General features: G+C 38.5%; 1 protein-coding gene across 1 annotated transcript in view; it reads left to right on the top strand.

The window, feature by feature from the left end:
• Nucleotides 1-11,085, top strand: part of LOC134211859 (gamma-aminobutyric acid type B receptor subunit 1) — a 501,987-nt gene extending 490,902 nt beyond the window's left edge. The window contains exon 17 of the mRNA XM_062689185.1: nucleotides 10,581-11,085. Within this exon, the coding sequence (XP_062545169.1) occupies nucleotides 10,581-10,603 (23 nt within the window). The 3' untranslated portion in view covers nucleotides 10,604-11,085. The remainder of the gene's footprint in view (nucleotides 1-10,580) is intronic.
• Nucleotides 11,086-27,739: the final 16,654 nt, after the last annotated feature.

The following is a 27,739-nucleotide window of genomic DNA, read 5'->3' as shown; positions in this document are numbered from 1 at the left end:
CTTTCGATGCAATATTAGAAGCCGCACGTTGTCATGGGCTACCTAATATTATTACCAAATGGATTCACCAGATGCTTAAAAACCGACATCTCTACTCGACATTACGTCAAGCAGCGATTAGGAAATTAAGTGTCTGCGGATGCCCTCAAGGGGAGTATTATCTCCACTTTTGTGGAATCTCGTTGCAGATACGCTATTGAGGTTACTCAATAATGGCGGTTTTCCTACCTATGGATTTGCCGACGACTATCTTACATTGATAGTGGGTTTGTGCATTACTACCTTATTCGACCTGATGCAAAATGCTCTTCAGGTAATTGAAAGTTGGTGTCGCCAATATGGCCTTTCGGTCAATCCGAATAAAACATCTATTGTTCTTTTCACGGAAAAACGTAATCGTAATGGTATTCGTCCATTACATCTTTTTGGTTCTGAAATTAATGTAACTGATCAAGTAAAGTACGTGGGTCTAATTTTGGATTCAAAGCTTTCCTTGAGTTCAGAATCAAAAAGGCGTGTATGGCTTTCGGCCAATGCCGACGAACCTTTGGTAAAACTTGGGGTCTTAAAGCCAAATATATCAAATGGATTTCCAAAACAGTTGTACGACTAATTTTGGCTTATGGATGTCTTGTGTGGTGGCAAAAGGGGGAAGTGAGGACAATTCAGTCTAAATTAGGCAATCTTCAAAGGATGTGCCTAATGGCAATGACTGGTGCGTTCTCTTCAACTCCCACGGCTGCTCTCGAAGTTCTCTTCGACGTGGCCCCACTACATATACATCTCAAACAAGAAGCATTTTCTTGTACTTACCGACTATGGGTACTCGGTTTTATGGAAGAGAATCCTGTAAACCGCAGTTCTACACACACTTCGTTGTTACCGCTTATGGTTAATTGGGACAAAATTTTCCTTGCTCCAAGTGATCTCACACACGTTAGTAGTTTTCCTTATAGGACATTTTCAACACAATTCCCCTCGCGGGATGAGTGGGCATCTGGCTATTTGGAGGGAAGTATGTCGGACAGCATTGTTTGTTACACTGACGGCTCCCTCCTCGAAGCTAGAGCAGGTGCAGGCGTCTATTCGCGTGAGCTGAGATTGGAACAGTCACACTCACTGGGTACACACTGCACTGTCTTTCAAGCGGAAATATTTGCCATCATGTGTGGAGTGCAATCTGCACTGCAGCAACGCATTATGGGCAAAGTAATATACTTCTGTTCAGATAGCCAAGCAGCTATTAAAGCTCTCGCCTCGGCCAACTCAAGGTCGAAGTTAGTAATCGCATGTCGAACTCAAATTGAGAAACTGAATTCAGTTAATACTTTACACCTTATATGGGTACCTGGCCATTCTTCCTTAGCTGGAAACGAATTGGCTGATGAGTTAGCTCGTAATGGAGCATCGCATGACTTTATTGGTCCTGAGCCAGCTATTCCAATATCCAAGTGTTGGGTGAAGCTTTTGATCAACTCTTGGGCTATCACTCAGCACAAATGGCATTGGAGTAGTCTGGATTCATGTCATCAAACAAAATTGTACATCCGGGAGCCATCTCCGGTAGTGGCAAGCTATTTAGCTAATCTGTCTAAACAGAATTGCAGTGTCTTAGTCAAGGCCTTGACAGGTCACTGCCGACTGAACTATCACATGGCAAATATTCAACGCGTTGAATCATCTGTTTGTGATAGTTGTGAATCCGATTATGGAACTTCTTATCATCTAATATGTAACTGCCCAGTCTATGCTCAATTGCGCTTCCAAATATTTGGTAAACACTTACTTAGTGAAATTGACTTCAGAAACCTGAATCTTCAGAGTATTTTGTTGTTCATAACCCGTTGTGGTAAGGAGTTATAAGCTCTTGTACGCTTATGCGTTGTATGTCCTCTTCAAGGGCCCTTTTCCAAACATTCCCTTTGTTCTCCCATCCACATTCCTTTCCTTTTTGTTCACTTCCTTTTCCGTCAGGTGTGTGATGAAAAAGGCTGTGAAGGCGATGGCACAAATCTCCCAAATTGAGGTGAACGTGCCCCTGGAGCCGATGTTCTGATACCTGATATGTTCCGATGGCATTTAGTATTCTCCAAAGTTTGGCCAACGGACTTCATTCAGTCTTAGGATCTGAAATTTCATGCAACGCAACTCATTGGCAGTGCTAATTTACCGTGCAGGACCAGGATAAAATCAAGCTCTATCTGGAATAAGGGCGAATGTCGCAAGAGAGGATTCTCTTCGTCGACTTCCCCTCTTCTTAATAAAAGTGACAAGCAGCGGATTTCTTTGTGGTTTTTCACCTCAGCACGATAGAAAACAATGCGAACTTGCATTCTGATATGATAAAGTGCAAAGAAATCGTCTGCTTGTCACTTTTATTTAAAAGAGGGGAAGGCGACAACCCAAGTAGCACACATGTCCCACATAGATTACTGCAACAGATATGCGACTAGATTTGGTCACTATCAAGTTGCAACAACCATTTTAGACTGACTTGTGCTGCTCGGGAAAGAGAATTCTCTCTTGCGACATTCGCCCTTTTACCAGATAGAGCTTGAAATTATTCCATTTTCCTATCCGTGTCCTTGGTTCCGCATTTAAGGTCGTTGCCATTAAATCAGCCTGTAATCTTTCTATGTCGGTTTCTTGAACAATATTGATGTTTAGGAAACAGCCATATCAGATATAGCTTCCGGGAAATAACATTTCATATTCAGCCACTAAATGCCGTGTGTTGCGCCACACCTCCATGGTAAACAGCCGCTTGATCAGTCGTGTCAGATTTTTATAGGACGCACAGACACAGACGGGGCTAGTGCACTTTGAGCGGCACACGGTCGATTTGGTAGGGCCTGCTTGCGGATACATACAGCTTTTAGGAAGGTAATATGGTTCTTTTTTGTAAAGGACTTATACTATGGTAATTCATTTGAAGTAAGTTAGTAGGAGTATAATTTACTCAACTACTGCAGTTTTAAATCTATTTTGGATGGTTTTCCGTTGTTCGCTAGATTTTCACTTATTTAGCATACATCAAAACAGATATCACTGAATCAACAATTTGACGCCACAATACCGTGGTGCATCGAAATCCGTACACTTAAGCACCTTAGTATATGCAAAAGTTATTAGAAAATAGGAATCGAATGTAAATAAAACGTTTGTCATTGACACAGGCGCATGAAGGCTTCTACTTTTGAAGTGTTTCACATTTACTCATTAAAAACTACGAAAAACATGATAAAATAATGAATTAAATCAACTACTCCTGACTCGAAATCCGTCCACCGAGGACGGATTTCGAATCAAAGGATCAAAATCCGTACAGCTATTTGTTCACTAAATATTTAAATTGATACAGTCTGATTGACTAAACTACCAATGTAAATAGTTCGATACGCATCTTGAGAAGCGACCCCTTCGATTTGTATTCCGCTTATCTTATGTAATGATTTGCAATTAGCAATTAAAACACAGTTACTTTTGGTGCAATTATGCTCTACCCGAAAACAAAATGGCGGCACAAACTCCGCGTTTGGTGGGTGGAGATTTGTTTTTGATTTTTGTTGTTTTAATTTCAAAGTCTTCTTTCCAATTCTATGCCCTAGAAGCTTACTGTCAAGTATCTGAACAGGATAAGATTAATTATTCCTACATTAATTACCTTTAACCTACTTTAATTTATTGATATCTCATGAGGCGGACGGGTTTCGATGCTCTACGGATTTCGGTCCCACACGGTACACGGTTTGATGCCGCATCTCTCTATCCTTGAATACGCCCCACGCTCGCCAAGTCGTTCTGTACCTGGTCAGCCTACCTCGCTCGCTGCGCTTGTATCTGCCGCATCGGAAGCGAACACCATCTTTTCAGGGTTACTGTCCAGCTATTCGTGCTACATGCGCTGCCATTTTACCCTTCCGGCTTTAGCTACCTTCTGGATGCTGTTCGCCATAGAGCTTCGCAGCCACACACCGTCTTCTTGCACACCGCCAAAGATGGTCCTAAGTAGAGTCCTATAAGAAGAGTAACGTCATATTCCACTTTTGACAGGTCTCCTGCTCGTTTGGAACGCGCATTTGTATGGAACTGACAGCTGATTCTGTTCCAATTTTGACACTTGACGACACTGTTATTATAGTCACTGTAGTCCTAAGCACCCGTGTTCGGTTCGGTGGAAGCCGTTATCCTAGCAGCACACATGTTCCACATAGGTTACTGCAACTTATATGTGACCGAATTCAGTCACGATCAAGAGGTTGCAAATATTTTCGACTGACTTGTGCTGCTCGGGTAGCAAGCACTCGCAGTAGCAGTTGAGTTGTTGGTCGAAGGCGGCTTGGTAGGAAGATGGTGGATCGGTGGCTTGATCGGCTCTGAACAATGGCGGGGTCGCGGATTGCCTTGCTCAGTCGCTCGCCACTCACTGGGATACTATCAATTGTAGCTTCAACGTGGACCATATCGGCCACGTTGAGAAGGGTTCTCTCCGGCGGAACGGTGTCGGAATAATCATTGATGATTAGACCAAAACCCAACGCGAACGTTGACTCGGACGATCGTGCTGCGTGAGGTCGATTATCTGACGAATTAAAACGAACAAAAGATCCTAATGATCGGAATAGTTTTTAACTTCTACCCCAGGGCGTTTCTGGAATTCCAAGTTACCTGAACGAACTATAAGCGCCAAAAGATGTCTTTTACACCCATCTTATTATCACTGAAGCATTACACAGGTTATCACACTAACGACTTAATTGCACGATCACCAATTTGCTAAAGAGTAATAATCTTTACCACAGAGGTATGGATACTATTTTCTTTTCCATCGAGTTTTTCCACCTGATCGTCCAAGCTTTCATTATCTTTATCCGTTCCTTCCATGTCGACCAACATGGATCCTTCTCTCTTTTTATACATCAGTAGATCAGCATAACCCATTCGACCTTTCTTACCACTAATTTATTTTAACAATTTTTACTTCCACAAAATATACATTAACATCTTTTTGACTAGTCCTATCAAACTCTACACAATTTTTATAAAGAAAAACACAACTGTTTCGAAACTAGACACACACAAATTGAAATTAAATCTAAAAGATATGTAACTGAACGGTTACAATTCAAAGGAAATTCTCTTGAATATGTCATACGAAATTCTCATGTAGTTCCACAGTAATTCATAAGAATTTCTACGGGGAATTCCTCTGAACGTCCTTATTAAATTCTTCTGAATGCCCGCTAGACAATCTTCTAAGAATATATCCAAAAGTACGTATTCCTCGGAAACTCACAATTCATAGAAAAAAAAATTGTATGAAAAATTTTAATGGAAGAAGATTTTTTCGGTGAAACGCTGGTCGACAGTGAAAGTGTATTCGGGATGCTCATGCTAAATCGATGATGGCATCCAATTGACTGATTTAAAAAAAACGAGATTATTTAGTCACAAAATAGTTAAGGGTTCGTCGCTTGCGGATGTCTCTTGACGTTTACATTCAAGTCATTTGCATGTTTTATGTTCATATAAGTTTGAATACTAAGTTATTTCAACAATCTGATATTTTGATGTTCATATGAGTGTTTTTCAGGGGAACGTGGTAGGAACAGGGAATCAATTTTTTTTGGAAAGCGCATGGAAACAAGCGACAAAAGAGAACCAACGACAAAGCTTTGTTTTTGTCGGAGATAATAATGACAAAGATCCGAAAATGTTTGTCAGCAACAAAAAAGAAGACAATCTTGTTGCTAACTTTTCATCCCGCTATTTTGCATTATTTCTAGAGCAAATTTCGGTTTTATGCTATCATAGTTTCTGGTTTTATGGAAATATTCGAGAATCGAACAATGATTTCAAAATTAGCATCGTATTTTTTAGAGATGCAAGGCAAATGATTCATGTAATATTGTGTTCGGGTTCTGATAAAGGTTTGTCGCTAGGTGCTTTTATCAGTAACAAACTCTGTTGATGTCAAAAAGTATATTGTTAGGCGTTGCTCGAATATTGATTCCCTGGGAAGAAATATTTAAAATGTGCTTCATCATATGAACATACGGGCATATGGAGACGCATGGTGCATTGGATCATCAACTCCTTGTGATTTGCCGTGGAATATGGTCCTTCCATAATTCTGAAACGCTAGCTAACTAGTGGTGGAAGTCAAGCTTTACTGAACAACAATCAGCGTACGCTCCTCTGTTTCTTACTTCCGCCTTGTATGTACGGGAGGGCTTAGGGACAAAGGGTCGAAGGACAAACGGTCGACAGACAAAAAGTCGAAGGGCGAAAGGTCGACGTACAAAAGGTCGAAAGACAAAAGGTCGAAGAGACAAAAGGTCGAAGAGACAAAAGGTCAAAGCATGAGCATGAACATGATTGACCGCCCACGGTTGCTACTCCGTTATTGCCAGGTCAGCTGTAATTACACAGAGAACCAACAGATGAAGTTTGGGACTAACATCATCTTCAATGTGTAAGAACTGGTGACCCAAAAATAAGCAATACCAGCGCCGGCCGTGTCCGAATGCAGGTCAATTAAGGAATGGATAAGAAAATGTTGACATGATACTCGCTTTGATAGAAGCCGACGAGTCATCTGCACTTCCACGAGAAATCACTGGGATGTTAGATATATGGGGTAGGTATTGTGACAGGGTTCGTTTTGGTAAACGGTATGCCGTGTATAGCGTGTAGTTTGATCAATTCAAAACATAATCGAACGAACACTAATTATTTTAAATACCGACCGCACTAAGCAGAACAAAACTTTCTATGACCAGCCGATCTCTGTGCTAACCGCACAAAGCAGAACAATATTTTCGATGACCGGCCGATCGTTCTGCTTACCGACGCGAACTGCATCTTCACTTTCTAATTAATTTACTCACCCGCACAAAGCAGAACAACATTTCGATGATCGGGCGATCGTTCCGCTAACCGCACAAAGCAGAACAAATTATGTCATGACCGGCCGATCCTTCTGCCTACTAAATGAATCGTCGAAGATACAAAAGGTCAAAAGAACAAAAAGTACAAGGGACAACAAGTTTCGAAACAGTTTCTAAAGGAAAATCTATCCTTCATTATTTTATGAAGCATGCAGCGGCCTCCGGGCGAGTATTGTATGGCTTTTATTAGTTCTCGGACGGTGGAGCTAAATAATTAGTACTTGAAAGATAGTGCACTTGTAGCATGCGTCGCTTCTATCAAAAGAAGCGCTATCTTCTATAATGTGCAGACACCACTGGCGAGCCTTGTGTGGTGTGTGCGATGAAATATGTAATCGCATATTAGTGCGTTGCAGCTCCCCGTGTAGCCAGCCGGGATACGAGGGGAAGATCGGGTACCTAACCCCGGTGGAAACTATGGTCATTTGCTGATGGGTCTCCAGTTAGCCTTGCGTGCAAAGGGTAGGATAGCCAATTCGGAGATGGCGAGTTCGATTCTCGGTCTGGTCCAGGATGTTTTCTGGTGGGAAACATTCTTGACTTCCTGGGCATAGTGTATCCATTGTACGTGCAACACAAGATACAGGGGTTAGACTAAAAGGTTAAGATAGGCAAAATTTTGTCGATGTTCAAATCTGCATAACTATGCGTAGAATGATCCGATTTCGATGAAACCGGGACCTTCGGACGCGAAAACTCTTCTAGTATACTGTCCCCGAAAATGGCCATATCTTTGCGTATACCAAACGAATTTTCGATCTACAGCCACCGTTGGCCGGCATATTAGTTCTAGTTTTTGGAGAAAGCATAAAACATGATGAAAGTAAACGTCACATAAAATGACAAGCAGTGGAAAAAAATCATTTTGAACATACCTTCGGAAAACCCGGAACATCTACGGTGGCCAAGGACCATTCTTAGGTTTAGTCCGTCCGACCATTCTTAGTCTTAGTCCGGTTCTGATGGTCCTGATTTTATCAAAATCGGATTATTGTACGCAAAGTTATGATGATTTAAATTTCGACATAATTTTACCTATCTCAACCTTTTTGTCTAACCCCTGTACATACTCATGCATTGGCGGGCATAGACAAGCTTTCAATTAATAACTGAGGAAATGACAATAGAACTTTCAGTTGAAAAGTAGCCCAAGTTGGAAGAAGAAGAAGAAGGAGAGGATGCTGATAGGGAAGGGGGAAGGGGTTAGGTCTTCTCCGAAAGTGCAAATCGAATCGATTTGATTTGATTTTCCGTTACTTGATTAGGTGATTTCCATGTGGCCTTGTGGATATTCTTGCGGAGGAAGAAAGTGCTTCGGACTACCATTCCGCGGGAGGCTGCAAAGTTTATGCATTGTTGGCCGTTGTCGTTCGATACGGTATGCAGACTATCCGTTCCGATGACCGATCTATACATCTTCGCTCTTCCTACCTCAGCGTTCATGTCACCGATGACGATTTTGACGTCCCGCAGTGGGCATCCATCGTATGTCTGCTCCAGCTGCGCATAGAACGCTTCTTTCTCGTCGTCGGATCTCCCTTCGTGTGGGCAGTGCACGTTGATGATGCTATAGTTGAAGAAACGGCCTTTTATCCTCAGCTTGCACATCCTTGCGTTGATTGGCTGCCAATCAATCACGCGTTGGCGCATCTTTCCCAGCACTATGAAGCCGGTTCCCAGCTCGTTGTTGGTGCCACAGCTTTGGTAGAAGGTAGCCGCTCGATGTCCGCTTTTCCACACTTTCTGTCCTGTCCAGCAGATTTCCTGCAGCGCTACGACATCGAAGTTGCGGGGATGTAATTCATCGCAGATTATCCTGTCGCAACCTGCGAAGCCTAGCGACTTGCAGTTACATGTTCCAAGCTTCCAATCGTGATCCTTTGTTCGTCGCCTAGGTCGTTGCCGATTGTATCGAGTCGTATTATCTCTTATGCCGTTCGTAATAGTTGTTTTTAAAGGCGGCTTATTGGGCCTGCGCAAACCTCCTGTCTCGTCGGTGGGCCGTCGTGTCAGGGCTGTTTAGCGTCCCACCTAACACCAGGACTTGGGCTTGTGCGCTTTGAGCGGCACACGGTCGCTTTGGCGGAGCCTACTTGCGGATACATGCAGCTTTATATAGAGGTTTAACAGGGCCCACTGTCAAACCCCACCACATCCTAGGTAGGCGCCACAACTCGCAGATGGCCTTGGGAGTGATTGTCAAGCCCTTGGACATAATCCCTGCTGCCCCCGATACAGGGTTTTACTGCCTTAGAAATTGTGGGGAATCGTTTCCCATTAGTTCTGATGATGTTCCTTGTATCCCTTCAGATATTATGGAGAACTCTACCTCCAAGGATTTCAAATTTGGAACAGACTGGTATTTTTCTTGAATTCTGTAAAAATTCATTCTCAGGAATTTTAAACTCCAGACTACTTTCTCACCTCAACCCAAGTACTTCTTATTTTTTAATTCTCTGGAAATCTTCCACCCAGATATTCCGGATAAATTCTTCTTTAGGAATTCTGGGAGCTCATATACAAAAATTGTGGTATATTCCTGTTTAAGAATTGTTGGAGAATTTCTCCTTCAAAAACTCGGATAAATTAATCCTACGAGAATTCTTTTTACGGAAATTCTCAGGAATACTCATTCAGAAATTTGGAGGAATGGCCCTTTCAAAAGATCACGACAATCCCTGTCACTCAAATTTAGAGAAGTCCCTTCCCCAGAAATTAAGAGTAATTTCTTTTTCAGGAATTTAGCAAAATATATCCTCCTCAATTCCTGACGAATTACTCACCATAGGCCAGATAATTCTTCTCTCTGATAACTCCGCAGAATTTCTACCTCTCGAATGAAGAAATACTCTTCTATTAAAAATAGGAAATTCCTCCTACATGACTTCTAAAAGATCCTTACACAAAAATTACTGTGAAACTCTTATCCAAGAATTTTAAAAGGTTTTACTCTCCCCTCTCACTTCAAAAATTCCTTATGTAGGAGTTTTAGGGATTTCCTTATCCAGAAGTTCTGAGGAATAAATAATAAGGTGTCTAAAATTTTCGGGGCAAGAAACACCTGGAAAAATTCTAGAAATTTTCTGTAGGACGGAAATCTCTCATCTGAACTTCTTGGTTGGCATTACATCGCCCATTTGATAATTGCCGTGTCTCAGCTTAGTGTTTATTAAGCACTTCCACAGTTTATTGTTAGATCTCTAAGTAGACTCACCATTTATTCATTCCTGTGTCATATAACTAACACGATTATACTCATAGGCATAGGTAAATACCAAAAAGGAAGCCATAGTTCAGAATTTTGGCTATTGTTCTCACTAGGAATTACACACCCTCCTGGACGAACTATTGAAGAATTCATGAAAAAAAAAATCAAGAAGAATTTCTGGAGAAATCACTCGAGACCGTAAAGAATTTCCTGAAGAAAGTTTGAAAGAATTTTGAAGGAACCTTAGGTGATTCTTCTCATGGTATTCCTGAAGGAGTACTTGACAGCGTACGTACAATATAAATTATACTTATTGCGATTAGGGCACGAGAAAAGCAAATATTTAACGAAGGCATTTTACCTGTACACAATTTCGATTGCATTTATGAAACTAATAATTTTCCCCTTTTCATCCATTGCAGACCTTCGCGACGAACGGATATGAAAATTAAGTCAATTCACAACCACGTGATAGTTACTAGTAAGACTAAACCACTTTTTATGAACAAATTCATCGAACAACCATTAGCGTGGATAGCGGCGAAAACGGATTCTCGTAACTCACATGTTCGACGTACTGCATAGATAGATAGTAACGCATCATGCATCGGATTGCTGTACACCATTTTCGTCCTGTTTTTCTACGAAATGTTAAAGTTTTGTACAATCGTATTTTAACGTATTTGACATTGGCTCGAGAAATGTTAATAAACCAAACGAATCACAATGACAAACAAAAGCGATTGTTTCTGCAAGTGTTTAGATGATCTTTTGTAAATAGGAATTTTAAAAAGATGTTCCACAAACTACAAATTAGGTGGGATCGATTCAAATGTTTTGTTTTGAAAACGTTAGAAGAAATTTGTAAAATGAAAACAGAAGTTATTTTATATCCGTAATAAAAATCGACAGTGTAGTGCAAATGAACTAATACCGGCTTGTGAGAGTTTATAGAAGAAATTTAGGAGTAGTATGAAACAAAATAGATAGAATGAAATTTAGAAAAGGTACCATTATCGACTGTGTAGATAATTATTGAATAAAAGAAATTTATTTAATTTCTTGGAAAACGATGTATATAATAGGAAACTGAAAAGAACATGTGGCAAAGACAAATTGATAAGCTAAAACAATCAACATATTCGAGCATGAAATAATTCAACGAACCATGGACATTAGCTTTGAAGCTGTTTAGTCATACCTGTGTATATACATACAATAAATGCAGGCTAGCATACCAACAAGATTTTGCTCATGAAAGATGAAGGATTTTTCGAGGAAAAGTCAATTTGATCCTAAATGTAGAATACGTTTTTCACTCAGACCGTTCTAAGTGTTATTTTGCACCTTATGTAATTGAGCTGTACATTCTTTGTCATATAAGATATTGAAGTCAAATAATTTAACCCAGCTACTAAAAATACGAAAAGGTGGTAAACTCTTCTTTCGATTCGTATGACGTCTAACTGTCTTCCATATATGTATAAAGAAATTGAATCGTTGAGCAGCTTTTCTCCGAAAGCTGTAATGCGAGACTGTATTACAAAATTGACATATTCATCATGTCAAAAGACAGAAAAACACACGATTCGATTCGTAATTCTATGTCACTAGATTTCCTTACAATGCAAAATAAATCCTTGGGTTATTCAAAATAAATTTGTTAACGTAAAATTGCTAATATTAGAATGTTTACTCGGTAACTTGCAGATGATTAATGGTATTCACAGATTTTTCGTCGAGCCGGGAATCCAATCCTCTACCTCCAGCGCATAGTGTTGATTGAATTTTTAGTCATATGTATGAGATATTTTGATGTTGCTAATTTTCTCCACTTCCTTTGGAACAGGAGGATGTATTCAATGAAGACGCGCGACGGCAAAGTCCCATTTTGGGAGATGCGAAACCAGTTATGAAAGCTGTCCATCAACATGATATTTGAATTCTGTTATCGCTGAAAGCGAAATATTTATTCATTTCATTGTTTTGAATGATGTGACAGAATATGTCTGTCATAATTTAAATGTCTAATATCACTTTTAAAACTTGTCTACAAATATTTTCGCATGTTTTGGCCTACGTAATCGACAAGCACGTTCCCAAAAAAATCAACAATCGAGATTCCCATCTCCCCTGCCAAACAAAGGAGCTAAGAAAACTGAAACCCATCAATAGAGCAGCGAATAACGTCCCACTGTTCGGCCAAGCACTGGGCAATATTGACATCATCACCGAAATGATCTGGACTGCTGCTTCACGACGCAAGCCTTAACTTAACATCGGACCTGATGGTGTCCCCTCTGCATTCCTGAAGATACACATTTCTAGCTTGCTAACACCACTGCTCGGGTATACCCCGTTAGTCATAAGAACGTTAGGCATTAGGACGTTAGGCACAAGTACGTCAGGCATAATGAACGCTAGGCATAACGGACGATAGGCATAATGTACGTTAGCAATAATGGACGTTAGGCATAAAATCACCCAAAGAACAGCCTATGACATAAAGAAAGCAGAATTATGCCAAACGTCCGTTATGGTTAACGTACATTATGCCTATAGTCCGTTATGCCTAGTGTCCATTATGCCTAACGTACTTATGCCTAACGTCCTTATGTCTAACGTACTTATGCCTAACGTCGCGGACCCCCTCTGCTCACTCTGTTAGAACGTAATATACACCGACTTATCTGCAGCCTTAGACAAGCTGAACCACTCTATCGCTATTTGCTCCAAAGGCTTGGAATATGTGGTACTTTCTGAGAATGGTTCCGTACAAGCTTCACATCTCCCAACTTACGTACAAGTAGCACATCTCATATGTCGTGGCCATGGACTCATGGAAATATCTATCGAGATGTGGAATGTAAAATCCTTGGTAAGCTGTTTGAAGGGACCATCATAGTAACCCAGGAAATATTTTTTAATATGGAATAATTTGCTTCCATGAGTCGATATCGAGTCATAGAATATGGACCCATGGAGGTTTGACTGTACAAAAGACTTTATCGACATTTATTGTTTGAAGTCCATGTAGGAACTGCTCGCTGGTATGTTCTATACTTGAATACTACTCCTCAGTTTGGAACCCGAACTATCACAACGGTTCCGACATAACCGAGTCGATGCAGCGCCGATTTCTACACCATCATTGGGACAAATTAATCTGTTGATGTAGCAACAATAAATTTAAAAACAAATAAATATTCAAAACAAAATTACATTCAACTTTGTTGAAAACAGCTGGTTCTAAGTTCTGTCTATACTTTGTTTTGAAACACCAAATTGCCAGTTGTAGTTGACTGTCGTTCAATAAACCAGAACAACTAGCTACCAATAATGCCAACAAATTAAATATGAGCAGATACCGAGTTGGGTTCTTTTCGCCAACAGCAATAGTCGCTTTTAATGTACATCGACATTCATAGGCGGGAAGACGAGTTGAAACATTCCACGCCAAAAGGCTCCTCGAATAGCGTATGATGTAGCGTCATAATTTTTCAATTCATCAATAATGATTCGAATCAAGAAGCAGTAGAAAGCCTTTAGCATGTGGACGTTTAAAAATTTATGCTGTACCCATAAAGGATGCTGGTTTAAGAAAAGTGTAATCTTCTTATACTGGTATTGTAAGATAAGTTTGCAACATTTTAGGTTCTTATGCAAAATCTAGAAGACCGATTGATTGAACTCCAGAACAACTTCTTTAAATAGTAAATCATACATATTGCCCATGAAGACTATAATGAAGATATGGAATAGTTTGTGAAGCCGTAAACTTTGCTCACATTGCAACATAGTTTTCTATATCTTGCCAAACAAATGCTTGCAAAATTATACAATTGTTTGAATATCATATGTCATGGAATTGTCAAGCGTCTCCATGTGCTCACATGCTTATACGACGAAAGCACATTTTTAATATACCTACCGTCGTCGAGGGTGAATGCTTGAATAATAGATTTAAAATATCTTAGGACAAGAAAACTGAATTATAGCACATCTTTTTGAACGATTTTGTTATCTGACCTCTAGACTGTCGGTGAGCGCGCTAAACCCATTCTCACCCCGGAAACTCCCCCCCCCCCGCCGGGACCTAACTACCCTGCCCCATGGGATGCCCATGTTCTCCTGAAAAGCGCTAAAGAGAAAATTAACATGTCAGATTGTCGAGATAATTTAATATTTTAACATACTTGAAGTTAAAACATGCAAATGACTTCAACGTTGAGAAAAGTTAACAAGCGACGAACCCCCAACCTCGGAATTGTCCCAAGCAATCATTAATGACAATCTCCAGTCTATTTCTGAGGCAGTGATCTACATGAGCACATCAAATACTTACTTACTGTTGCCGTATTATTCTTGGACACTGGGCTTATATAAGAAAGGTAACCATTTGGATAGAAAGTTTATGACTACTGCTTTTAAATTCGCGAATAAGGTACAAGCAAGAATATGTGTTAAGAAAAATATTTTGAGCTTTTTAGTGGAATGTCTTCACTTGTCATAAGACGAGTTTGTACAATCCCATTTAATTCCACCACCTAATTGTACATTGACAGATACGTATTTCGACCTCAACAGTAAGGTCGTCTTCAGTGTCTCGACTCGTAAGTCGAGTCAAGTACGAGACTTGGAATTAAATGGGATTGTACAAACTCGTCTTATGACACGTGAAGAATATGTGACTCCTTTTTAATATCATTGCAAATTAAAAGAGAATCATATCTTTTCCGCATAATTTTATTACTTTTTCATTACACCAAACTGCTTCATGCTACACGCCAGATCTTACCGAAATTATCCTTCTTGAAATTTCATTCTGTTCGGATGAGTCCATTAAGGACAAATTGCATTAAGACGTTTATTACAGAATCCTGATGAATCGGATCTAATGCTACCAATTTACTGACATTTATATGAAGGAAAAATTTCGAGAAAATGTACCATTTGGGAAATTGTTATTCGGAGTAATTGCAGTCGGGGAATTGTCGAACAATCGATTTTGGATATTGAAATATTTCACTCCAGTCCATCGTCCTGTGGTCAAACCGTCCGTTGACGTTTGCTTATAGATCATTGCATTCGAATGCAACATTATTTCATAATATACTTTAAGACTTCAACAGACTGGAAATGCTACTTTGCGTAATTGTTGATGGATTCTGTTAGTCCTAAAGTGCGCGTTACTGGTTTGCGCAGACGAGATAAGAATGAGTAGAACTACCACGACTGACCAATTAGGAAAACCAGGTACCTAATTCGTGTCGTGTTTGGTTTGCGCTAAGGATTCTAAATCAGTAACTTGGTTTAGAAATCTCGCAAATAATTACTATCTTCTTCAACTTCTTCTACTTCTTCTTCTTCTTCTTCTTCTTCTTCTTATTGGCATTACATCCCCACACTGGGACAGAGCCGCCTCGCAGCTTAGTGTTCATTAAGCACTTCCACAGTTGTTAACTGCGAGGTTTCTAAGCCAGGTTACCATTTTTGCATTCGTATCATGAGGCTAGCACGATGATACTTTTATGCCCAGAGAAGTCGAGACAATTTCCAATCCGGAAATTGCCTAGACCGGCACCGGGAATCGAACCCAGCCACCCTCAGCATGGTCTTGCTTTGTAGCAGCGCGTCTTACCGCACGGCTAAGGAGGGCCCCGCTAAATGAATTTTATTACTATATAAGTGCTAAATGAACATTAAGCTGTGAGACAATAATGTCCCATTAGAGGATGTAATACCAATAAGAAGAAGAAGAATAATACCCTACACGGCCTTTGAGAATATTTCTAGTGATCTGTGGAGACTCATACAAAAGCGCGCAATTATTCTTCACGCCTTGTCTGGCGACTTCTACTTTGCGGATCGTAACCTATGTAAAGCATGCGAACAGGGTTAAAGAATCCCAACAACTGTGGCATCTTTCCCGACGATGCACTATCTTCCATCTACACAGTGACTGAATAATATTGTATTTATTACCGTCTCTTTTTTTCCACAAATATTTTACTTAATTTCCGTCAAAACTAGGACCATAATTTTGAGTAGTTCTGCTGTTGACGGAAATGAAGTAAAATTTTTAAAAATTTCCGTGAAAAAAAGAAAGGGCAATGCAATTTTATTCAGTCACTGAGTAGATGAAAGTCACTTTCTATTTCACCATGTATAGCAGGGCTGACCAACGTACGGCCCGCTCACCGTGGTAGAAAATACTTCATAACAAGCCCACAAGCATGGCTCGAGAAGCTCGAGATGTTAAATCTGACAATTGGCCTGTGGCTTGAAAAGGTTGGGCAGGCCTGATGTATAGCGTCGTTTTACGAAAAACAAGTTGGCAAATTTAGTTCGTCTAAAGGCTACACATGAGCAGTTATTCTGCTCTAGCACGCTAGTTGACGCTATGTTTTTAACCGTCTGTAGAATCACTGGATTTCCCGTAATGCTGGGTAGACGCCTTTACGTGGTGCATTACGGAATATGATCTACCACACTGTGCTCTAGTTCTTACTATTCTTGTTGATGCTTATGAGCAGGGTAGAAATATTTCACAGTCAATGCAGTGAAAAACATGGATCTCAGTAAAATCTGCTGTCGCCTTCATCGCCGCCGTGGTGAGTGCCACTGGGTGCAGCCGAAAAATCATTTCCAACACCGACTATTCAATTTCGCATTCAGCCACTCACAAGTCGCTCTGACATGCTGCTCAGTTCGCGCCTTACTGTATGACTGTGAATGGCCCATTTAAACGCGTGGTGAATTTTTTCAATTTGCGGGGTGAATGTGTACATTTTGCTGTGGTAAATTTCATCTTCGCGGCGCTTTGGGTGATGTGAGTTCTGTTGTTTACTTTTCTGCCTCTCCGGGAATGTGAGGTTGATTTCAAAGCAGGAAGAAAATAAAAAAAAGGTATAAAAAAAACATCAACTTCATCCAGTGCTGCCGAATATTTACAACCCTGCTTATGAGTGATGAGTATCTCAATCTTAGGCTGGTTTCCAAGCCGACGAATCTCCAAGGTCCAGAGCACTGATTAATTAGAAGAAAGGCGGATACGAATTCGGTGAATCTGCTGAATCTTCTGACTGATTAGAGCTGTGTGTAAAGGTGAGATTCCGAAAAGCCAAACAGAATGAAATCAGATCCCTGTACAAAAACGGATTCGAAACTCATAAGAAGAAACAAAAATATGTTTGAACGTCAGTACGATGCATGTTCAAAATCAGTATTACCCCACTTTTTGTTGTAGACTAAACTGTTCGAGGGGCGCGCCTTTGAGAGTTGCCACCTCAATCTAAAGAGGCCTCACATTAGTTTTGAGAAATATCTGAATAAAAAACGACTACTTCATTTCTTCTCAATAGAAATGGAGCAGAAAGAAGTTCAATGTAATGGACGCAGTAGTTTATCCCGAACAAAAAAAAGGGTCGCTGGATGAATTTGGTTACTGGATATTGATCTGTCAAGCAATCCGCTTGCAGTTACATTCTTGATTTGTACGTGTTTTTGGCCAACCCAATTAGTTAGTCAAGCAATTTATTGCATGTTCTATGATAAAATGTGCTACCATTATCAAGGTGAGATTGCATATCAGTGGAGTTTTTGTATGCTTAACATACAATCTTTTACCAAGTTGCTGATTCCGATTTTTACAACTTTGACCCAATTTCACCCCTTTGTGTCCCTTGGTGATGGTAGTAAAAGGACAGAGATAAAAAGTAGATAAATCTGTACATTGTGGCTGGTCTATGATAGTTTGAGCCCGTGTCAACAGCAGATACGATATTTATCATTTAATCAGTGACAATTTATATTGTGCCTAATTATTTCTTCACATCAAATATATAAACTGTGCAATTTTAACACTTTCGATGCAGATTGGTCTGTGAAAAAAATGAAAGGATCTAGAAGAGTAAGATGAATAACATTTCGAGTTATGCCAATGATATTTTAGGAAAATGCTATGTTCAAAATATTTTCGTCAAAAAACAAGAGTTTTGAATGATTTCGCGATAGGTAATATAACGAAGATGAATAATGTCAAGTTTGTTGGATGCAGTGAATTCCATAAAACGAAAGTAACAACGAGAGAATTCACTGCTATTGATATTTTTTGTTCAGTACTATGTAAGATACATTCATTTACAACCCTACAAACTCATTAAAATGTTGTCAAAGGATGTCCACATCAGGTTCATGTACTAGTTAAATAAACTGAATGATTGTTGAATTTTAATACAAATGTACTTTATGATTGGTTGTTTAAGAAAAGGGGAATACAACTCGTTTTATTAAAAGGAATAAAGTTGAAAATCTTTGATACTAAACACTTTTTACATAGCACAGAAAACATCCGAAAGGCCACTCATATGTTTGAATACGAAGTTTTTTCGTGCGGGGGACCACTAAAACCACGTTAATTAAAAAACGGCGCAAAAATTACATAACTAATAACAATTAATATACTTTTCCGGTTTCTACTTTTCAATTCCGTTTCTTAGCCTTACTACTGTGTTCGGGGCATATTGTCCCGGACCCGGACTTAGCAATATCTCAGACATCTCTTAGCCAAATTCACATGTTTATATACCCAAAATAATTGTCAGCTCATAAAATTTCCGAAACTGACCTTAGATTGTTGATCGACTATAACACCGCATTAACGTTTTTTTTTTCTTTATTGAAGTGTTTTTTTTTTATTTCTAGAGTTCAGCACTAAGGCATAAACTATTTTATTACTGTTTTTTTTTCTAACTATTTTTAGAGATGACGAATGCAGTCAATATTTCTACAGATGTCTATTTACTATCTATTGACTATCCTGAAATTGAAATTTACTCCAATCCTTCTCCAAGGATTTCTCTGATGACCAAAACCATCCCGCATAATTCTTAACTATATCTTGATCGTAACTCGTATTGTTCTTGATGACAAATAACGTTGTTTTTACTATTCTGATTGTAATACGTAAAAACAATAAGCATACATCAACATAAATGGTTTCAACAACATGATATGTTGTGTTCGCCAAATGTACTATTTGGGTAATAGGCGGTTAAGTATAATTACAATTCAAAAATGGCTATTTTTCAGTACATATTTTTCGGCATACAGCATATATTGTGGTGCTTATACAATCCTCATTCTCAGATGAAAACAATTAGGGATATATTAATATTATAATATGACCATATATATGAAAAAAGCCGTACCATATTCTTTGATGTTTCTTGTTTTATTATTTTTGTAGTGATAATGAAGTAATGAAATGAATAAACACACAAATCTATCATTGAACAATATTGTTTTTATTATCGACATCAATGAATAATTGATCGGATGAAATGGGTAAAGATGATTAAACATTGATCCGTGCATGAAGGCAATCATAGGAACTTCCGAAGCCGACTGCGGTATATGTTCCCGGGAATGTGATATTCGCTGCAACGAACGTATGGAATCAATTAAGTTGTAAAAATTCACTTTCAATAATACAGATATACATACCCTGGTGTCGACGGTAGACGGTCATTTTTGTGGTCAATTTGATAAACTGCTCGTCTCTTTTAAGATTTGTTATATTCACTTACTTTTTTATGAAATTTAGAAATAGAACTAGATAAAAACAACTTCTTTCAATTTATGAAAACAGGCTGTGATTTTATTGTCCGAACTGCTGTCATGGTTACTGCATGAACATGTTCGGTTTGTGAAACTACGCATACGACACACACTTATTGCTCAAGTGCAATGCATATCGGAATTTTATATTTCGATGATATAATTCGGCTATGTGTGTGTGACACCACGATGAATTTTTGTTTGCTGTGGATGGTATACCATACTGTATCGCAAGGTACCATACCTGAAATACTTATGTTATGTTCTAGTGAGGTGTACTTCCCATTTTCGTTCTAATTTGGAAAACAAGAAATTGTAAAGAAATATCATACTGTATGTTAAACGCCTGCAGCATTGGTGATTTATAATAAGGTATAGTTTGCGCTCTCGAAAAACATAAAGTTACAGCATAAATGGACAGTGCCATGAGTTGTAACAATATCATTTATTTCATGTGAATAATATCCACCAATCTACGAACGGTTTTTATTTATGCGGGATATACTTACTTGATACTTGATAGGCTAAAGCTCTTCGATGAACCTACACCGAATGGAGTATCCTTCTCCACTGGACTCGATCCTGGGCCAATCGCTTCCAGTCGCCCTGAACATTGAGCGCCATCAGGTCCTCTTCAACTGCAAAAAGCCATCGTGTACGCGGCCTTCCACGAAGCCTGCGGCCTCTTCCGGGTTCTCTACTAAATATTATCTTTATTTATTTATTTCTTCGTCTTGAATTATAAAACTCCTCAGACTGCTTCTTATCTAATATTTCTTATTCTATTCTTAAAAACTAGTTTAGACACATTAAAATCAAAAACAGCACTTGCACTATTAAACGACCGAAAACAGTTTTCCAGAGGGTTGTTAAAACCATATGACGTCCTGTGACGCTGAATCATAATAAGATCGCGTTCACGTAGATGCCGAGAAGGAGCGTAAAACGTAACGTTTTGCAATAAATATGGACACTGCACGACATTTTTTAAAATATCAAAAACAAACAGCCTTTGCAGATTAGTCCGACGAAGCGCAAGTGTCTCCAGCCCTATAAGTTTGCAGCGGCTGGAATAGTCCGGGAGGTTTACAGGATCATTCCAGGGAAGCCGACGGAGGGCGTATCTGATGAAACATCGTTGAACCTTTTCAATCCTGATAGATTGAGTCACGTGGTATGGGGACCACACACATACTGCATACTCCAAGATACTTCGCACCGTTGAACAGTATAGTGCTTTGAGTGCATAGATGTCCGTGAAGTCCTTTGTATTTCGACGAATGAAACCCAATGCAGCAAATGCTTTCGCGGTAGTCATGCTGATGTGCTCATTAAAACGAAGCTTGGTATCAATGGTCACCCCCAAATCGCGGATCAAATCTACACGTTCTAATTGAGTGGAACCTATCGTATACCCATTTTCGATACGTGTATTTCGGCGAGAAAACGATATAGCTTTGCATTTGCTTATGTTGAGAGCCATTCCATTTTCCGAACACCACAGTTGGAGTTCGTCTATATCGGCTTGAAGCGCACAACAATCGAGATGCGATGAGATTACTTTAAATATTTTTAGGTCGTCAGCATACAGTAACTGGCCCGATTTAAGCCAATTACATAGGTCGTTTATAAACAGTACAAAAATTAAAGGTCCAAGTACACTTCCTTGCGGGACACCGGACGTAATGGTAAACGCGCGTGAACGAGAGCTATTCAATCTGACGAAGGCCTTTCTTCCACTTAAATATGAGTGCAGCCATTGCGTTATCCAATCGGGAAAACCCAGATATTGTCCCTCTTAAAAGGCACAAAAGCCTCTTCCACGGCACGGCGATCAATTCCGATAATATCGATATCGTCCGCAAATCCCAGGAGCATATGCGATTTTGTGATAATGGTACCGCTTCTTTGCACACCAGCTCTCCTAATCGCTCCCTCGAGCGCTATATTGAACAGTAGATTCGAGAGTGCATCACCCTGCTTTAATCCATCTAAGGTAACAAATGACGTCGATATTTCATCCGCAACTCTTACACTTGATTTCGATCCGTCCAACGTTATACGAATCAGCCGTATCAGTTTCGCCGGAAAACCATGTTCAAGCATAATTTGCCATAATTCATTCCGTTTCACTGAATCGTACGCCGCCTTGAAATCAATAAACAGATGATATGTCTGCAAGTTGTACTCCCGGAATTTATCAAGGATTTGTCTCAGGGTAAACATTTGATCCGCCGTTGATCGGCCCTCACGAAAACCTGCGTGGTATTCGCCGACGAAGGACTCTCCAAGCGGTCTCAATCTGTTGAACAGAATACGGGACATAATTTTGTACGCCGAATAAAGGAGGGTTATTCCTCGATAATTGGCGCACTCCAGTCTGTGCCCTTTCTTAAAAAGAGGGCAAATGAGGCCGTCCAACCAGCTAGCAGGCATTTCCTCGTGCTGTTGTGCTTGTGACCAAAACCATATATATATATATATATATATATATATACACCCGAGTCTTTTTTTACACGGGGGATGCGTTCCGTGTAAAAAAAGTTTTCAGTTCAAAATTTGAAAATCCGTGTAAAAAAAGTTTTATGATTTCTCGACGAATCATGCAAAATGGAGCAACTTTGCAAAAATTTTGTATGGCATTTTTTTTACACGGCCGTGTAAAAAAAATCCGTGTAAAAACAGAATCGGGTGTACAGCGATTCCACGGGAAAAGAATAGAGTTGAAAAAAAAAGTTGTCCAATTTTGCTCAAAATCGCTTGGTATGTTCTTCATCGAAAACAATTAGACCCGTATTTTTTTATTTTTTTATTAGGGTGACCATGTTCGATATAGGGTTACTAGAAAAATCGCTATTTTTCGAAATTTTTTATTTATAAAAATTCATAACTTTTGAACCACTGGATCGATTTGCAATATTTTTTTATGGATAGAAAGCTTATTACTTCTAGTTCTTACTAAAAATTTTGGTTTGGTGTATTGGTGTACTCAAATTTGCTAAAATGGTCAAAATATTCGTTTTTTAAGATTTTTTAAATGTTGGACCACAACGACTATATATTTTTATATTTTTTTATGAAAATTCAAATATTTTTACATAACATATCGAAAAATTAGAAATGTTCATCGAGCCGTTTTTGAGTTACATTTTTTTGAAAATTTCAAGTTTTCTGCCCATACACACATGGAATGAACGTTCAGCGATTCCACGGAAAAAGAATAGAGTTGAAAAAAAAAAGTTGTCCAATTTTGCACAAAATCGCTTGGTATGTTCTTCATCGAAAATAATTAGACCCGTACCTTTTATTTTTTTTTATTAGGGTTACCATGTTCAATATAGGGTTACCAGAAAAATCGCTATTTTTCGAATTTTTTTATTTTAAAAACTTTTGAACCACTGTATCGATTTGAAATGTTTTTTTATGGATAGAAAGCTTATTACTTCTAGTTTTTACTGAGTCTGAGAGTCTGAGAGAATCTTAGCTCTGCTATATTGAGGAATGGTAGCTCAAATCTCAAAGCTTTAGACTACAAGCAATGGTTTTCTCTGATTACCTTTAATTAAAACTCAGCATTTAATTTGATTATTTTTATTTTTCATATTTCATCAAAAAAAATATTACATAGCAAAATTCTTACAATTTAACACACTTTTCTTCATCTGAAAACGAAAACCGTTCCACGATAATGTAATTTTCATTTTGTGGCTTAAAGTAATGAAACGATTGTGTCCCAGAGATTTGTTTTACACGAGTATAACGGTTCTTTATTTTCTTTTCCATTGCATTGTAATCTTTTTCCGAGAAAAACTCGTAATATATTTTGGAATCTACTTTAGAAACAGCCCAAGAGTAAAGTTCGTATGCAGTTGTAATATGATGGCCTTGTAAACTTGCTTTTGAAGCGTTTCGCTTTAGAACACCTCCTAAAGCGTCACAAGGCCCTTTTCCATGGCAAGTGGCAAAAAAGTTCCACTCTGCTTTAAGACCGAAGTCTTTGTACATGTGGCACAAATTGAAAGCAGTCATCTTATTTTTGTATTGACTGCCTGATCCATCAGAAAAAAATGGATATTTTTCAGGTAAGGTAGCTTTTTTTTAATGAAATTCACACAATTTGTTATAAACAGCCGAACGGCAACATGGTTATGTTTAGTAAATTCTGCGATTGCTATGAAGCTTGTAAACTTTAAATTTTGTGCTTCATCCTTATAATATATGGCAAAAGGATGGATTGTGCATTGAGCGTTTGCCCAATGAAAACCTTGTATAGCGTCCTGAATAACAAAAGAGTAATTTTCAGAGAAGTCAGCAATTATAATGCAATCAGTTGCTTCCAAATTAATTTTAAGTTGTTTTAAGTAGTTTCCTTGTTGCTCTGCAATAAAATTATGCGGAGATAATTCGCTTAATTTTTCTAAAAATGTTTCCACATACTCTTCTGCATCCATTCGCATTGAATTTAAATGACAACGATCTGTTTGCTTCCATTGTTTAAATTCTAAGGAATCGACATTTTCAAGAAAATTCATCAGGTCATTCTCCAGTGTCTGCGTACCCGGGCAATGATCACAGGTTTTCAACCAACATTTCTCTGTAGGATTTTCACAAAGTATTTAAAAAAAAAGTCATGATACGTTTTTAAATGGTTATGAATAAGTTTCTTGTCCTTAAGGGTTTTAAACATTAATTTAACATTCTGATGATAAATGCATACGCAGACAGTATGCGTTCCACTTGAACCAGCTAGAATACAATTTTTTGGGCGGGTGCTGGAAAACATTGAAAATCCAATTTTAAAAGTAAAATATTGCTCTTTGAAAATTGAATAAATTTCACGAAGGTTACATAAAAGTAACCTGCGCTGTACATGCACTTTTTCTCCTGCCATATTTTCAATAACGAAATCCCTTTTCCCAGGACATGCTCTGCTTATCTCGTCACTATTATAAAAAACCTAACTACAGTTAGAGTATCATCGCTCAAAGACAACATATTTACTCTGGTCTCCGGTGTGCTCATAAAACCTTTTTAAATCTGTAATTTCTTTGCACGTTGAGCAGTTCGTTGCGAAACACCGAATTCTTGCATCATTTTGTATGCAGTCCAGGATTTGGGAAGGGAAGTTAGAATCCTATATCGATCGTTTCTGTCAGATATTTCATCAAATTTTGCCTTCATTTGTTGAAGAATTTCCTGACCGTCTCCGGGTTTCTGGGCACCAGCGCTACCAATTGATTCAGCACTCGTTGATTCCAAAGAAAACAAAGATTCTGGAAACAAGATGGAAAAATAACTATTAGTTAGGAGCATGTTTCTTCATATAATGTAATACATATTGTATTCGATTATTCTATTTTGTTGCATGATAGGCAACTGCTCTACAAATTGAGCTACTAGGTCGGATTAGGTAAGACTATACGGAACTGATGTTTTTTCAATTTTCTGAATAATCGAGTACAACTAGTATAACGTAGCAAATCATGATGTCTGAATGAGCAAAAAGAAGAGATTATTCTACTTACCAACACTAGGAACAGCGTCAATTTCCGATGATCCAGCGGCATAGGGATCGATTATTTCGAAACCACCATTATTGATGTTTGCTGGTGCGGCGAAATTGTTCACTCTAGATGGTCCCGCCACGGCGAAATTATTGGTGCCTGATGGTCCGGCAACGGCGAGATCATCAAGTTTCGATGGTTCAGAAACGGTGAGTTCTTGATTTTCACATTATATTGTCGCGCTCTTCTTAAACGCTCAACTCTTCGCGGTGATAACGCGCAAGCAAAGATTGCGCAGCAGCGCGCCCATAAGCTTTTACACAGGGTGTGAGTCTGTGCTGTTTAATTTAATAAGCCGCCGAATGGGGTTGCCATAGTTGAATAGCCGCCGTGTGTAAAGTAAATGGGCGCGCTCCAGCGCAATTCAACGGAGGCTGATTGGGATGATCACGATCTGAGTGTTTATGTTGGGATGCATAATATATTAACTGCACTTGGAGCTGCTGGCTCGTTTCCTTTCTTGATAATGCGATAAAGTCGGCAATAGCAGGTATTACAAATGTAGGAACAGCTTTTATCCAATTTTATTCTCCTTTCCGCTGCATAATCATACAGTTTAGGAGTAAGTTTCCTGTAACAATTACTCCAAACATGGCAATTTGAGCATTCGTGCTTCATTGTATTAAACGTTTCTTCAGTAAGGCAACTGGACAATTTCACTGATTTTCTTGACTGACATATACTTTATCTTATAGACCACTTTAAATAGTCCCTTTGGGTATCATTTAGGTAGAGTGAACAAGGAAAAGGAGACAGATGAATCATAATCAAAAAGAAAATACAATGAATTACCTGCATCAAAAATATTGAAAACATATAAACAAAGCAGGTAACCTATTGTATGGATTGCTGAAAACCAACCAACATATTGCTTTGCCGATTTTGGAGAATGAAGTCATCAATAACAACACCAGACTATTCCGATTGAATTATTTTCAACTATTGCGATTCGTAAATTCTTCTAATAAACGAGACCAAACAAACACTCTTGAATAACATTTTCATACTTTTGATTTAATTTGAGCTATTTGAAATAGTGGAGAATAACGTTCATTCCATGTGTGTATGGGCAGAAAACATGAAATTTTCAAAAAATGTAACTTAAAAACGGCTCGATGAACATTTCTAATTTTTTGACATGTTATGTAAAAATATTTAAATTTTCATAAAAAAATATAAAAATATATAGTCGTTGTGGTCCAACATTTAAAAAATCTTAAAAAATGAATATTTTGACCATTTTAGCAAATTTGAGTACACCAATACACCAAACCAAAAATTTTAGTAAGAACTAGAAGTAATAAACTTTCTATCCATAAAAAAATATTGCAAATCGATCCAGTGGTTCAAAAGTTATGATTTTTTTAAAATAAAAAAATCGAAAAATAGCGATTTTTCTGGTAACCCTATATCGAACATGGTCACCCTAATAAAAAAATAAAAAAATACGGGTCTAATTATTTTTCATGAAGAACATACCAAGCGATTTTGAGCAAAATTGGACAACTTTTTTTTCAACTCAATTCTTTTCCCGTGGAATCGCTGTATATATATATATATATATATATATATATATATATATATATATATATATATATTAATATATTAAATGTGTCATAAAGGGCATTTATCACATTCAATATAGTCAGCATGATCTTTGGCTACGATTGTAGACTTAAAGAACTTATTTCAGTGATTTCTAAGATAACAATAAACATCAGTTGTGAAAGCAATCTTTTTCGTGCGTCGCAGAGTATGTAGCATATACAAAACTGCCTACATGATGTTTGATTACGCGTGTAGGCCTTAAGGCCTCAGTTCAGGGATTTCTCGGATGTCCAAGAATATCTGTTATGAGCACATTCTACCCTCTGTGTACCAAAGAACATGCATCATATCCAAACATGAACAAATGCTGTCTGGTTACGCATACATCAGATTCTAAACAACCTGAATGATTTTTTTTGTTACGCGTGTTGATGTGTAAGGTGTAAGGCCTTATTTGAGGGATTTCTTGGATGACCCAGAACATATAAATGTAGTGAACACATTCTATCATATGTGTCACAATATGCATATCCGGAGCAGCAAATCATATACCTATAGCATACTAGACCCTATAAATCACTTTGCCATGCGAGAAAGGCAATCCAAAAATATATTTTTTTTTGTTCTAGATCCCAAGACCTTCCCCTTCTCTTCTTAAATTAATGTTACTGCTCCTGGACTTCATATCATAGCTCCGATATTCATCCCAAGACATGTGCGTCCCATATTGAAAGTACCCATATAACAGTCCCGTTCAAAATTCACATGACCTGATTGCACAAAACCAAACAATGTCGATCAAACTGAATCGTTTTACGGTAATCTGTCGAACGATGAGCAACTTAGCA

The sequence above is a fragment of the Armigeres subalbatus genome, chromosome 2 (genome assembly GCF_024139115.2).
Source record: "Armigeres subalbatus isolate Guangzhou_Male chromosome 2, GZ_Asu_2, whole genome shotgun sequence".
NCBI classification, from domain to species: domain Eukaryota; kingdom Metazoa; phylum Arthropoda; class Insecta; order Diptera; family Culicidae; genus Armigeres; species Armigeres subalbatus.
The sequence above is the reverse complement of the archived record's forward strand: the minus strand, read 5'-3'. Positions and strand labels throughout refer to the sequence as shown.